Genomic DNA, 14,266 nt, shown 5'->3' on the forward strand with positions numbered 1-14,266 from the left:
ATGCCCTCATTCTGCGCTGATAGCTCATGGTCTGATGAACTTAATGGGTTGAGGAAAATGAGTAAAAGTTGCACCTGTCGATTCTTCCCTCTTGGAGAAGTGGGAGTTAGGTTCATGTGCTGATGGAGAGCACTGGGACACATCCCAAGGTGAATACCATCTCCACAGCTGGCATTCCTGCCCATCTCTCCACAACTGGACTGGAGCTACATTACAGCAATATTCCTGATCATATCAGGACAATGAACCAGCAGAGTGAGACAGTAACAAGCCTAAGCTGGACAAGTTTTAAAATGAAAGAAAGATATAACAGGATATTAAATAAACCACAAGCTTGAAACACAGGGGATCTGAGCTGATTAAACAAAACTTCCAGTCAGCTCTCTGCAGAATTTCAAATGTATCAGGAACCTCAAACACCAGTGGGCACTGTCGGAGGGTCAGTGCTGAGAGAGTGGGCACTGTCGGAGGGTCGGTGCTGAGGGAGTGGGCACTGTCGGAGGGTCGGTGCAGAGGGAGTGGGCACTGTATGAGGGTCGGTGCTGAGGGAGTGGGCACTGTCAGAGGGTCGGTGCTGAGGGATGTGGGAGGGGGCACTGTCGGAATGTCAGTGCTGAGGGAGTGGGCACTGTCGGGGGGTCAGTGCTTAGGGAGTGGGCACTGTCGGAGGGTTAGTGCTGAGAGAGTGGGCACTGTCGGAGGGTCAGTGCTGAGGGAGTGGGCACAGTCGGAGGGTCAGTGCTGAGGAGAGGGCACTGTCGGAGGGTCAGTGCTGAGTGAGTGGGCACTGTCGGAGGGTCAGTGCTGAGGGAGAGAGCACTGTCGGAGGGTTAGTGCTGAGAGAGTGGGCACTGTCGGAGGGTCAGTGCTGAGGGAGAGGGCACTGTCGGAGGATCAGTGCTGAGGGAGCGGGCACTGTCGAAGGGTCAGTGCTGAGGGAGTGGGCACTGTGGGAGGGTCAGTGCTGAGGGAGCGTCGCACTGTTGGAGGGTCAGTGCTGAGGGAGTGGGCACTGTCGGAGGGTCAGTGCTGAGGGAGTGGGAACAGTCGGAGGGTCAGTGCTGAGGGAGCGGGCACTGTCGGAGGATCAGTGCTGAGGGTGTGGGCACTGTCGGAGGGTCAGTTCTGAGGGAGTGGGCACTGTCGGAGGGTCAGTGCTGAGTGAGTGGGCATTGTCGGAGGGTCAGTGCTGAGGGAGAGGGCACTGTCGGAGGGTTAGTGCTGAGGGAGAGGGCACTGTCGGAGGATCAGTGCTGAGGGAGCGGGCACTGTCGGAGGGTCAGTGCTGAGGGAGTGGGCACTGTGGGAGGGTCAGTGCTGACGGAGCATCACACTGTTGGAGGGGGCACTGTCGGAGGGTCAGTGCTGAGGGAGAGGGCACTGTCGGAGGGTTAGTGCTGAGAGAGTGGGCACTGTCGGAGGGTCAGTGCTGAGGGAGTGGGCACTGTCGGAGGGTCAGTGCTGAGGGAGCGGGCACTGTCGGAGGGTCAGTGCTGAGGGAGCGGGCACTGTCGGAGGATCAGTGCTTAGGGTGTGGGCACTGTCGGAGGGTCAGTTCTGAGGGAGTGGGCACTGTCGGAGGGTCAGTGCTGGGGGAGTGGGCACTGTCGGAGGGTCAGTGCTGACGGAGTGGGCACTGTCGGAGGGTCAGTGCTGGGGGAGTGTGCACTTTCGGAGGGTCAGTGCTGTGGGAGCGGGCACTCTCGGAGGGTCAGTGCTGGGGGAGTGGGGACTGTCAGAGGGTCAGTGCTGAGGGAGCGGGCACTGTCAGAGGGTCAGTGCTGAGGGAGGGGGAACTGTCGGAGGGTCAGTTCTGAGGGAGTGGGCACTGTCGGAGGGTCAGTGCTGAGTGAGTGGGCATTGTCGGAGGGTCAGTGCTGAGGGAGAGGGCACTGTCGGAGGGTTAGTGCTGAGGGAGAGGGCACTGTCGGAGGATCAGTGCTGAGGGAGCGGGCACTGTCGGAGGGTCAGTGCTGAGGGAGTGGGCACTGTGGGAGGGTCAGTGCTGACGGAGCATCACACTGTTGGAGGGGGCACTGTCGGAGGGTCAGTGCTGAGGGAGAGGGCACTGTCGGAGGGTTAGTGCTGAGAGAGTGGGCACTGTCGGAGGGTCAGTGCTGAGGGAGTGGGCACTGTCGGAGGGTCAGTGCTGAGGGAGCGGGCACTGTCGGAGGGTCAGTGCTGAGGGAGCGGGCACTGTCGGAGGATCAGTGCTTAGGGTGTGGGCACTGTCGGAGGGTCAGTTCTGAGGGAGTGGGCACTGTCGGAGGGTCAGTGCTGGGGGAGTGGGCACTGTCGGAGGGTCAGTGCTGACGGAGTGGGCACTGTCGGAGGGTCAGTGCTGGGGGAGTGTGCACTTTCGGAGGGTCAGTGCTGTGGGAGCGGGCACTCTCGGAGGGTCAGTGCTGGGGGAGTGGGGACTGTCAGAGGGTCAGTGCTGAGGGAGCGGGCACTGTCAGAGGGTCAGTGCTGAGGGAGGGGGAACTGTCGGAGGGTCAGTGCTGGGAGAGTGGGCACTGTCAGAGGGTCAGTGCTGAGGGAGCGGGCACTGTCGGAGGGTCAGCGCTGGGGGAGTGGGCACTGTCGGAGGGTCAGTGCTGAGGGAGTGGGCACTGTCGGAGGGTCAGTGCTGAGGCAGAGTTGCACTGTCGGAGGGTCAGTGCTGAGGGAATGGGCACTGTTGGAGGAGTGGTGCTGTTTACTAAAAATAAATAGATTGTCATTCCCAATAAACATTTATAAACTCGTGACATGGAGCTGTGTGACTTAAAATTGTAGGCCCCTTATAAACTGTCCGTACACTCACAGCCCTCCTAAAGGAAGGATATTATTAAACTGGAGAATATTCAGAAAATAATCAGAATATTCAACATAACGAGATGTTGCCAGGTTTGGATGGTTTGTGTTTCGGGAGAGGCTGGATAGGCTGGGAGTTGTTCACTGGACCATAGCTGGTAGAAGGGTGACCTTATGGAGATTTATAAGATCTCAATGAGACTAGATTAGGTTAGCATCGTTGGTTGGTATGGACGAGTTGGATCAAAGGGTCTGTTTCTGTGCTGTCCATCTCTGTGACTCTATGAGGGGTATCGATAAGGTGAATGGTAGGTATATTTTCCCTAGGGTGGGGGATTTCAAGGCAAGGGGGCATATTTTTAAGGGGAGAAAAGAAAAATGTATAAAGAACACGAGGGGCAACTTTTTGACACAGAGTGATGTGCTAAAGGCACTGTTTACAGCGATGGTTTAAGGTGTTTACTTCAGGGGAGAGAAGAGCTACTTTGAGACCTTGCAGAAAGTTGGTGGCTTTTGCCTCAGAGAACCAATTCCACAAACTGTTTGTTTAGCCAGGAGCCAATCACTACGCTGTTGCTAAGCAGAAAGCCTTTGTCATTGATAAGTGGGTACCCTTCCACAGACCAATCAGCAGCTTATTGCCGGCTGAATCACCATTGGTATCCAATCCCCTGCCTCTCGTTGCTCTGTAACTCAGTTTTCCCCATAACAATTGTGTAAATACCACACAAAACAAGGGTCATTATTTTGCTTTTAAAAATTACAGCAATTCATAGAGTCATCGAGATGTACAGCATGGAAACAGACCCTTCGGTCCAACCCGTCCATGCTGACCAGATATCCCAACCCAATCTAGTCCCACCTGACAGCACCCAGCCCATATCCCTCCAAACCCTTCCTATTCATATACCCATCCAGATGCCTCATAAATGTTACAATTGTACCAGCCTCCACCACTTCCTCTGGCAGCTCATTCCATACACGTACCACCCTCTGTGTGAAAATGTTACCCCTTAGGTCTCTTTTATATCTTTCCCCTCTCACCCTAAACCTACGCCCTCTAGTTCTGCACTCCCCGATCCCAGGGAAAAAAAATATTTGTTTATTCTATCCATTTCCCTCACATTTATCTGAATTAAACTCCATCTGCCACTTCTCAGCCCATTGGCCCATCTGGTCCAGATCCTGTTGTAATCTGAGGTAACCCTCTTCGCTGTCCACTACACCTCCAATTTTGGTGTCATCAGCAAACTTACTAACTGTACCTCTTATGCTCGCATCCAAATCATTTATATAAATGACAAAAAGTAGAGGGCCCAGCACCGATCCTTGTGGCACTCCACTGGTCACAGGCCTCCAGTCTGAAAAACAACCCTCCACCACCACCCTCTGTCTTCTACCTTCGAGCCAGTTCTGTATCCAAATGGCTAGTTCTCCCTGTATTCCATGAGATCTAACCTTGCTAATCAGTCTCCCATGGGGAACCTTGTCGAACGCCTTACTGAAGTCCATATAGATCACATCTACTGCTCTGCCCTCATCAATCCCCTTTGTTACTTCTTCAAAAAACTCAATCAAGTTTGTGAGACATTATTTCCCACGCACAAAGCCATGATGACTCTCCCTAATCAGTCCTTGCCTTTCCAAATACATGTACATCCTGTCCCTCAGGATTCCCTCCAACAACTTGCCCACCACGGAGGTCAGGCTCACTGGTCTATAGTTCCCTGGCTTGTCCTTACCGCCCTTCTTAAACAGTGGCACCACGTTTGCCAACCTCCAGTCTTCCGGCACCTCACCTGTGACTATCGATGATACAAATATCTCAGCAAGAGGCCCAGCAATCACTTCTCTAGCTTCCCACGGAGTTCTCGGGTACACCTGATCAGGTCCTGGGGATTTATCCACCTTTAACCCTTTGAAGACATCCAGCACTTCCTCCTCTGTAATCGGGACATTTTGCAAGATGTCACCATCTATTTCCCTACAGTAAATATCTTCCATATCCTTTTAATTCCTTCCAGAGTCCTTGGTTTTTAATTAGTCCTTTCCCCATTTCAGTGCACAATCAAAACTACCGAGAATGTAAGGGAATGGTCTTTGTTCTGCATGTCCCATTTTGGTGTAATGTACACAGTCCTGGTTTGTGGCTAATGTACATGGTCTTCATACAACAATGGAATACCCATCTCCTCTGGTCCTGCTGTCTCTCTGTGATGTACATGGTGTCAGTGTGTGTAATACACACTGTCTTTACTTGGACCTTGTGCCTTCATTAAACACATGCTGTGTGGACTACATACAGTCTGCTCTGCAAGAGTACTGTACATTGTCTCAGTGCCTGCACGTTAAAATACTGTCTTTCCGAACCTGTAACATATACAATTCCAGTGTACATTAAATCTACACAATCCCAATGTACGTTAAGTATATATGGTCTCGGTGTACATTAAATATACGCAGTCTTGGTGCACATTAAATATACGTGGTCCCTGTGTACATTAAATATACACAGTCCTGGTGCACATTAAATATACATAGTCCCGGTATACAGTAAATATACATAGTCCTGGTTTACATTAAATATACATGGTCTCAGTATATGTTATTTATATATAGTCCAGTTGTAAGTTAAATAAACATGGTTCCAGCATATGTTAAATATACACAGTCCCAGTGTACATCAAATATACACGGTCTCGGTGTACATCAAATATACATGGTCCCAGTGTACAGTAAATATACACAATCTCGGTGTACAATAAATATACACAGTCCCAGTGTACAGTACATATACACGGTCCTGGTGTACATTAAATATACACGGTCTTGGTGTATGTTATTTATATACAGTCCAGGTATACATTAAACATACATGGCCCCAGTGTATGTTAAATATACACAGTCCCAGTGTATATTAAATATACACAAGGTAAAAACAATGACTGCAGATGCTGGAAACCAGATTCTGGATTAGTAGTGCTGGAAGAGCACAGCAGTTCAGGCAGCATCCAAGGAGCTTCAAAATCGACGTTTCGGGCAAAAGCCCTTCATCAGGAATAAAGGCTGTGAGCCTGAAGGGTGGAGAGATAAGCTAGAGGAGGGTGGGGGTGGGGAGAGAGTAGCATAGAGTACAATGGGTGAGTGGGAGAGGGGATGAAGGTGATAGGTCATGGAGGAGAGGGTGGAGTGGATAGGTGGAAAAGAAGATAGGCAGGTCGGACAAGTCTGGACAAGTCATGGGGACAGTGCTGAGCTGGAAGTTTGAAACTAGGGTGAGGTGGGGGAAGGGGAAATGAGGAAACTGTTGAAGTCCACATTGATGCCCTGGGGTTGAAGTGTTCCGAGGCGGAAGATGAGGCATTCTTCCTCCAGGCATCTGGTGGTGAGGGAGCAGCGGTGAAGGAGGCCCAGGACCTCCATGTCCTCGGCAGAGTGGGAGGGGGAGTTGAAATGTTGGGCCACGGGGCGGTGTGGTTGATTGGTGCGGGTGACCCGGAGATGTTCCCTAAAGCGCTCTGCTAGGAGGCGCTCAGTCTCCCCAATGTAGAGGAGACCGCATCGGGAGCAACGGATACAATAAATGATATTGGTGGATGTGCAAGTAAAACTTTGATTAGATTTAGATTCCTTACAGTGTGGAAACAGGCTCTTTGGCCCAACAAGTCCACACTGACCCGCCAAAGCGTATACCACTCAGACCCATAATCCTACATTTACCCCTTCACCCAACACTACGGACAATTTAGTATGGCCAATTCACCGAACCTGCACATCTTTGGACTGTGGGAGGAAACCGGAGCACCCGGAGGAAACCCACGCAGACACGGGGAGAACGTGCAAACTCCACACAGTCAGTCGCCTGAGGCAGGAATTGAACCCGGGTCTCTGACGCTGTGAGGCAGCAGTGCTAACCACTGTGCCACCGTGCCGCCCACACATGTGGAAGGCTCCTTTAGGACCTTGGATAGAGGTGAGGGAGGAGGTGTGGGCACAGGTTTTACAGTTCCTGCGGAGGCACTTTCTCCCCACCCCCACCCTCCTCTAGCTTATCTCTCCATGCTTCAGGCTCACTGCCTTTATTCCTGATGAAGGGCTTTTGCCCGAAACGTCGATTTCGAAGCTCCTTGGATGCTGCCTGAACTGCTGTGCTCTTCCAGCACCACTAATCCAGAATTAAATATACACAGTCCTAGTGTACATTAAATATACATGATCCCTGTGTACGTTAAATATGCACAGTCCTGGTGTTCATTAAATATACACAGTCCCAGTGTACAGTAACTGTACACAGTCTGAGCATACATTAAATATACATGGTCCCATTTTACGTTAAATATACATAGTCCTGGTATTCATTAAATATACACAGTCCCACTGTACAGTAAATGTACACGGTTCTGCCATATGTTAAATATACACGGTCCCAGTGTCTCTTAAATATACATGGTCCCGGTAAACATTAAATATGCATGCTCCTAGTATATGTTAAAATATACATAGTCCCGGTGTACATTACATATAGAGTCAAGGTGTACGTTAAATATACATAGTCCTGGTGTACATTAAACATACACAGTCCAGGTGAATATTAAATATACACAGTCCTAATGTACATTAAATATGCATGGTCCTGGTGTACATTATATATACATAGTCCAGGTGTATGTTAAACATACACGGTCCCAGTGTATATTAAATATACACAGTGCTGGTGAACATTAAATATACACAGTCAGAGTGTATGTTAAATACACACAGTCCCGGTCTACACTAAATACACACGGTCCCGGTGTATGTATAATGTACACAGTCCAAATATGAGTTGGCAGCATCTGTGGAGACAGAAACCCAGTGAACATCTGGAGCTCAATATCACCCTTCTTCATCTCTGCCAGACTTACATAGAACATAGAAGAACATAGAACAATACAGTGCAGTACAGGCCCTTCGGCCCTCGATGTTGTGCCGATCCATGCCCACCTAACCTACACTAGCCCACTATTCTCCATATGCCTATCCAATGCCCGTTTAAATGCCCATAAAGAGGGAGAGTCTACCACTGCTACTGGCAGGGCATTCCATGAACTTACGACTCGCTGAGTAAAGAATCTCCCCCTAACATCTGTCCTATACCTACCACCCCTTCATTTAAAGCTATGCCCCCTTGTAATAGCTGACTCCATACGTGGAAAAAGGTTCTCACGGTCAACCCTATCTAAACCTCTAATCATCTGAGTTTCTGCAATACTTCCTATTTTATTTCTAAACTCTTGGGACCATGAGACTTTGCTTTCCTCAGATTGTGTGATGTCCACATTTCTGATATGTGTATACATCATGTACACTCTATCCTGCACTCAGTGTGTGTGTAAACAGTATACCTCACCTTACCCAGAGTATATTGTGTTCACACTGTATATATGGTATGTATATACTGTATAAAATGTGTGTACACTGCACTGTGTGCATATGTTGTACATGTGTATATTTTCTGGTGAACACACTGTGGATGTTATTACAGTACACTGAGTGTATACATTGTTTATAGAGTATATAATTATTTGCTGTTCACTGCCTGACTATACATTATAATGAATATAGTGTGTATTTCATTTAGTGTACCCGGGCTGAATGTATTTTAATTTGGTGTATATTGTATTGTGGAGGAGAAAGTCAGAGCTGCAGATCAGAGTCTAGATTACAGTGTGGTCAGGCAGCATCCAAGGAGCAGGAGAATCGATGTTTCGGGCATGAGCCCTTCATCAGGAATGTATATTGTATTGTGCAAATGTTACTGTAATACTGGAGTATATTTTACTGAGATTGATGTATGTATTTGCTGAGATTATTTCTCTGTAACTGACAGACTGTGTATATGGGATTCATTTCAGACTGAGGATGTATTTATGGTGAACATTAAGGCTATTTAGTTTAACTAAAAGACTGGGTATACAGTATACAGCGTGCACTTCAGATTAAGGGTGTATTCATTGTGAATATTGAGGTTATTTCTCGGTAACTGACAGACTGGGTGGATACTATACGGGGTGCGTTTCAGATTGAGGATGTGTTCAGAGTGAATATTGAGGTTATTTTTCTGTCATGCTGACTGGGTGAAAGGGGTTTATTTCAGATTGAGGGTGTGTTGAGTGTAAACATTGAGGTTATCTCTCTGTAGCACAGGCGGTGTGCACAGTGAAAGGGGCTTATTTCAGGTTGAGGATGTGTTTATAGTGAATATTGAGGTTATTTCTCTGTAACTGACAGACTGGAACAGCCTGGTTTCCGCTTCCTCCCTCTCTCAGTGAATCCGGAACCAGCGCGGAGTCTGATCCCTGGAGGGAGAGAGACAGAAACAGAGACAGAGACAGAGAGACACAGACAGAGACAGAGGCAGAGAGACAGAGACAGAGACAGAGGCAGAGAGACAGAGACAGAGACAGAGAGAGAGAGACACACAGAGACAGAGACGAAGCCTAGGAGGGAGCAGGGACGAGGATCAGGGGCAGGAGCTGAGGCAGAGCCTGTGCCCACCCGCGGAACTCAGCCCGCAGTGCCGCCAACATGAGCGAGAAGCCGCACCGCTCCGGCCCGGCCAGTAACACCCCGAGACCCGTCCACATGAACCTGTTCGCAACCTGGGACATCGACCGCTCCTCACCCAGCTGTGTGCCCAGGTAAGGGGGGGTTAACCCCCACCCTCACACACCCAGCTGTGTGCCCAGGTAAGGGGGGGTTAACCCCCACCCTCACACACCCAGCTGTGTGCCCAGGTAAGGGGGGGTTAACCCCCACCCTCACACACCCAGCTGTGTGCCCAGGTAAAGGGGGGGGGGTGGTTAATCTCCACCCTCACACACCCAGCTGTGTGCCCAGGTAAGGGGGGGTTAACCCCCACCCTCACACACCCAGCTGTGTGCCCAGGTAAGGGGGGGTTAACCCCCAACCTCACACACCCAGCTGTGTGCCCAGGTAAGGGGGGGTTAATCTCCACCCTCACACACCCAGCTGTGTGCCCAGGTAAGGGGGGGTTAACCCCCACCCTCACACACCCAGCTGTGTGCCCAGGTAAGGGGGGGTTAACCCCCAACCTCACACACCCAGCTGTGTGCCCAGGTAAAGGGGGGGGGGGGCGGTGGTTAATCTCCACCCTCACACACCCAGCTGTGTGCCCAGGTAAAGGGGGGGTGGTTAACCCCCACCCTCACACACCCAGCTGTGTGCCCAGGTAAAGGGGGGGTGGTTAACCCCCACCCTCACACACCCAGCTGTGTGCCCAGGTAAAGGGGGGGTGGTTAATCTCCACCCTCACACACCCAGCTGTGTGCCCAGGTAAAGGGGGGGGGGGGCGGTGGTTAATCTCCACCCTCACACACCCAGCTGTGTGCCCAGGTAAAGGGGGGGTGGTTAACCCCCACCCTCACACACCCAGCTGGAATCAAACCCGGGTCCCTGGTGCTGTGAGGGAGCAGTGCCAACCATTGAGCCACTGTGCTACCCTTGTTGGTATATACTCATGAGACTGTGATAGTGTGTGGATCTTGAGTGTGTGTGTCTGTCTGTGTGTGTGTCTGTCTGTGTGTGTGTCTCTCTGTGTGTGTGTATGTCTGAGTCCATATGTATATGTGACAGTGAGATAATGTAAGGGTTTGCCTTTGGGTCTGTATATAGAGCTTTGTACAGGTCTGCAAGTGGGTAACTATATGTATGGGCCTGTGTTTGGCTCTCTATGTTGGCAAGATTTGTATACCAGAGTGTATGTGACTGAGTCTGTATGTTCAGGTCTGCATGTGGGTGAGTCTGTGGACAGGTTAGTATTGGGGTGTATGACAGAGAGTCTATGTACAGATCTTTGTGTGAATGAGTCTGTGTGCAGGTCTGTGCGTGTGTCTCTGAGGATGTGTGTGTGTGCACGTGAGTATGCATCTGTGTGTGTGATTGTATATAGGTCTGTGTGTATGGGTCTATGTGTGTATGGGTCTATGTCTGTGTCTGATTGTGAGTGTGCGCGCATGGGTCTGTGTGTATATGGGTGTGTGTGTCTGATTGTGTATGCGTATGGGTCTGGGTGTGTGTGTCTGATTGTGTATGCGTATGGGTCTGTGTGTATATCTGATTGTGTGTGTGTATGGGTCTGTGTGTGTGTCTGATTGTGAGTGTGCGCGTATGGGTCTGTGTGTGTCTGATTGTGTATGCATATGGGTCTGTGTGTGTGTGTCTGATTGTGTATGTGTATGGGTCTGTGTGTGTGTATCTGATTGTGTATGTGTATGGGTCTGTGTGTGTGTATCTGATAGTGTATGTGTATGGGTCTGTGTGTGTGTGTGTGTCTGATTGTGTATGTGTATGGGTCTGTGTGTGTCTGATTGTGTATGTGTATGGGTCTGTGTGTGTGTATCTGATTGTGTATGTGTATGGGTCTGTGTGTGTGTGTCTGATTGTGTATGTGTATGGGTCTGTGTGTGTGTATCTGATTGTGTATGCATATGGGTCTGTGTGTGTCTGATTGTGTATGTGTATGGGTCTGTGTGTGTGTGTCTGATTGTGTATGCATATGGGTCTGTGTGTGTGTATCTGATTGTGTATGCATATGGGTCTGTGTGTGTCTGATTGTGTATGTGTATGGGTCTGTGTGTGTGTGTCTGATTGTGTATGCGTATGGGTCTGTGTGTGTGTGTCTGATTGTGTATGTGTATGGGTCTGTGTGTGTGTATCTGATTGTGTATGTGTATGGGTCTGTGTGTGTGTATCTGATTGTGTATGTGTATGGGTCTGTGTGTGTGTCTGATTGTGTATGTGTATGGGTCTGTGTGTATGGGTCTGTGTGTGTGTATCTGATTGTGTATGTGTTTGGGTCTGTGTGTGTGTGTCTGATTGTGTATGCATATGGGTTTGTGTGTGTGTGTCTGATTGTGTATGTGTATGGGTCTGTGTGTGTGTATCTGATTGTGTATGCATATGGGTGTGTGTGTGTGTCTGATTGTGTATGTGTATGGGTCTGTGTGTGTCTGATTGTGTATGTGTATGGGTCTGTGTGTGTGTGTCTGATTGTGTATGTGTATGGGTCTGTGTGTCTGATTGTGTATGTGTATGAGTCTGTGTGTGTGTCTGATTGTGTATGCGTATGGGTCTGTGTGTATGTCTGATTGTGTATGTGTATGGGTTTGTGTGTGTGTGTCTGATTGTGTATGTGTATGGGTTTGTGTGTGTGTGTCTGATTGTGTATGTGTATGTCTGTGTGTGTGTCTGATTGTGTATGTGTATGGGTCTATGTGTGTGTGTCTGATTGTATATGCATATGGGTCTGTGTGTGTGTGTCTGATTGTGTATGTGTATGGGTCTGTGTGTGTGTGTCTGATTGTATATGCATATGGGTCTGTGTGTGTGTATCTGATTGTATATGTGTATGGGTCTGTGTGAGTGTGTCTGATTGTGTATGCGTATGGGAGTGTGTGTGTGTGTGTCTGATTGTGTATGTGTATGGGTCTGTGTGTGTCTGATTGTGTATGTGTATGGGTCTGTGTGTGTGTGTCTGATTGTGTATGGGTCTGTGTGTCTGATTGTGTATGTGTATGGGTCTGTGTGTGTGTGTCTGATTGTGTATGCGTATGGGTCTGTGTGTATGTCTGATTGTGTATGTGTATGGGTCTGTGTGTGTGTGTCTGATTGTGTATGGGTCTGTGTGTGTGTGTCTGATTGTGTATGTGTATGGGTCTGTGTGTGTGTGTCTGATTGTGTATGCGTATGGGTCTGTGTGTATGTCTGATTGTGTATGTGTATGGGTTTGTGTGTGTGTGTCTGATTGTGTATGTGTATGGGTTTGTGTGTGTGTGTCTGACTGTGTATGTATATGGGTCTGTGTGTGTGTCTGATTGTGTATGTGTATGGGTCTGTGTGTGTATGTCTGATTGTGTATGCGTATGGGTCTGTGTGTGTGTATCTGATTCTATATGCATATGGGTCTGTGTGTGTGTGTCTGATTGTGTATGTGTATGGGTCTGTGTGTGTGTGTCTGATTGTGTATGCGTATGGGTCTGTGTGTGTGTGTCTGATTGTGTATGGGTCTGTGTGTGTCTGATTGTGTATGCGTATGGGTCTGTGTGTGTATCTGATTGTGTATGTGTATGGGTCTGTGTGTGTGTCTGATTGTGTATGTGTATGGGTCTGTGTGTGTGTATCTGATTGTGTATGTGTATGGGTCTGTGTGTGTGTATCTGATTGTGTATGCATATGGGTGTGTGTGTGTGTGTCTGATTGTGTATGTGTATGGGTCTGTGTGTGTCTGATTGTGTATGTGTATGGGTCTGTGTGTGTGTGTCTGATTGTGTATGGGTCTGTGTGTGTGTGTCTGATTGTGTATGTGTATGGGTCTGTGTGTGTGTGTGTCTGATTGTGTATGTGTATGGGTCTGTGTGTGTCTGATTGTGTATGCGTATGGGTCTGTGTGTATGTCTGATTGTGTATGTGTATGGGTCTGTGTGTGTGTGTATGTGTATGGGTCTGTGTGTGTGTCTGATTGTGTATGTGTATGGGTTTGTGTGTGTGTGTCTGATTGTGTATGCGTATGGGTCTGTGTGTGTGTGTCTGATTGTGTATGTGTATGGGTCTGTGTGTGTGTCTGATTGTGTATGTGTATGGGTCTGTGTGTGTGTGTATGTGTATGGGTCTGTGTGTGTGTGTCTGATTGTGTATGGGTCTGTGTGTGTGTATCTGATTGTGTATGTGTTTGGGTCTGTGTGTGTGTGTCTGATTGTGTATGTGTATGGGTCTGTGTGTGTGTGTCTGATTGTATATGCATATGGGTCTGTGTGTGTGTGTCTGATTGTGTATGTGTATGGGTCTGTGAGTGTGTATCTGATTGTGTATGCATATGGGTCTGTGTGTGTGTGTCTGATTGTGTATGTGTATGGGTCTGTGTGTGTTTGATTGTGTATGTGTATGGGTCTGTGTGTGTGTGTCTGATTGTGTATGTGTATGGGTCTGTGTGTCTGATTGTGTATGTGTATGGGTCTGTGTGTGTGTGTGTCTGATTGTGTATGTGTATGGGTCTGTGTGTGTCTGATTGTGTATGCGTATGGGTCTGTGTGTATGTCTGATTGTGTATGCGTATGGGTGTGTGTGTGTGTGTCTGATTGTGTATGTGTATGGGTTTGTGTGTGTGTGTCTGATTGTGTATGCGTATGGGTCTGTGTGTGTGTGTCTGATTGTGTATGTGTATGGGTCTGTGTGTGTGTATCTGATTGTGTATGTGTATGGGTCTGTGTGTGTGTCTGATTGTGTATGTGTATGGGTCTGTGTGTGTCTGATTGTGTATGCATATGGGTCTGTGTGTGTCTGATTGTGTATGTGTATGGGTCTGTGTGTGTGTCGGTGTATGTGAGTGTCTGTGTGTATGCATACAAAGCAGAACTGGGGCATCTTTTGTACAAGTTTGGAAAATGTTTTAGTGGTGTGTGCGGGGGGGGAG

At 48.6% G+C, this 14,266-nt stretch overlaps 1 protein-coding gene across 1 annotated transcript in view; it reads left to right on the forward strand.

Annotated features, from left to right (window-relative positions):
- Nucleotides 1–9,049: 9,049 nt before the first annotated feature.
- The window catches only part of LOC140457192 (phosphofurin acidic cluster sorting protein 1-like), a 48,780-nt gene continuing 43,563 nt past the window's right edge, over nt 9,050–14,266 (forward strand). Inside the window, exon 1 of the mRNA XM_072551253.1 lies at nt 9,050–9,476. Within this exon, the coding sequence (XP_072407354.1) occupies nt 9,364–9,476 (113 nt within the window). The 5' untranslated portion in view covers nt 9,050–9,363. The remainder of the gene's footprint in view (nt 9,477–14,266) is intronic.

The sequence above is a fragment of the Chiloscyllium punctatum genome, chromosome 31, assembly GCF_047496795.1.
Source record: "Chiloscyllium punctatum isolate Juve2018m chromosome 31, sChiPun1.3, whole genome shotgun sequence".
In the NCBI taxonomy this organism is placed as follows: Eukaryota; Metazoa; Chordata; class Chondrichthyes; order Orectolobiformes; family Hemiscylliidae; genus Chiloscyllium; species Chiloscyllium punctatum.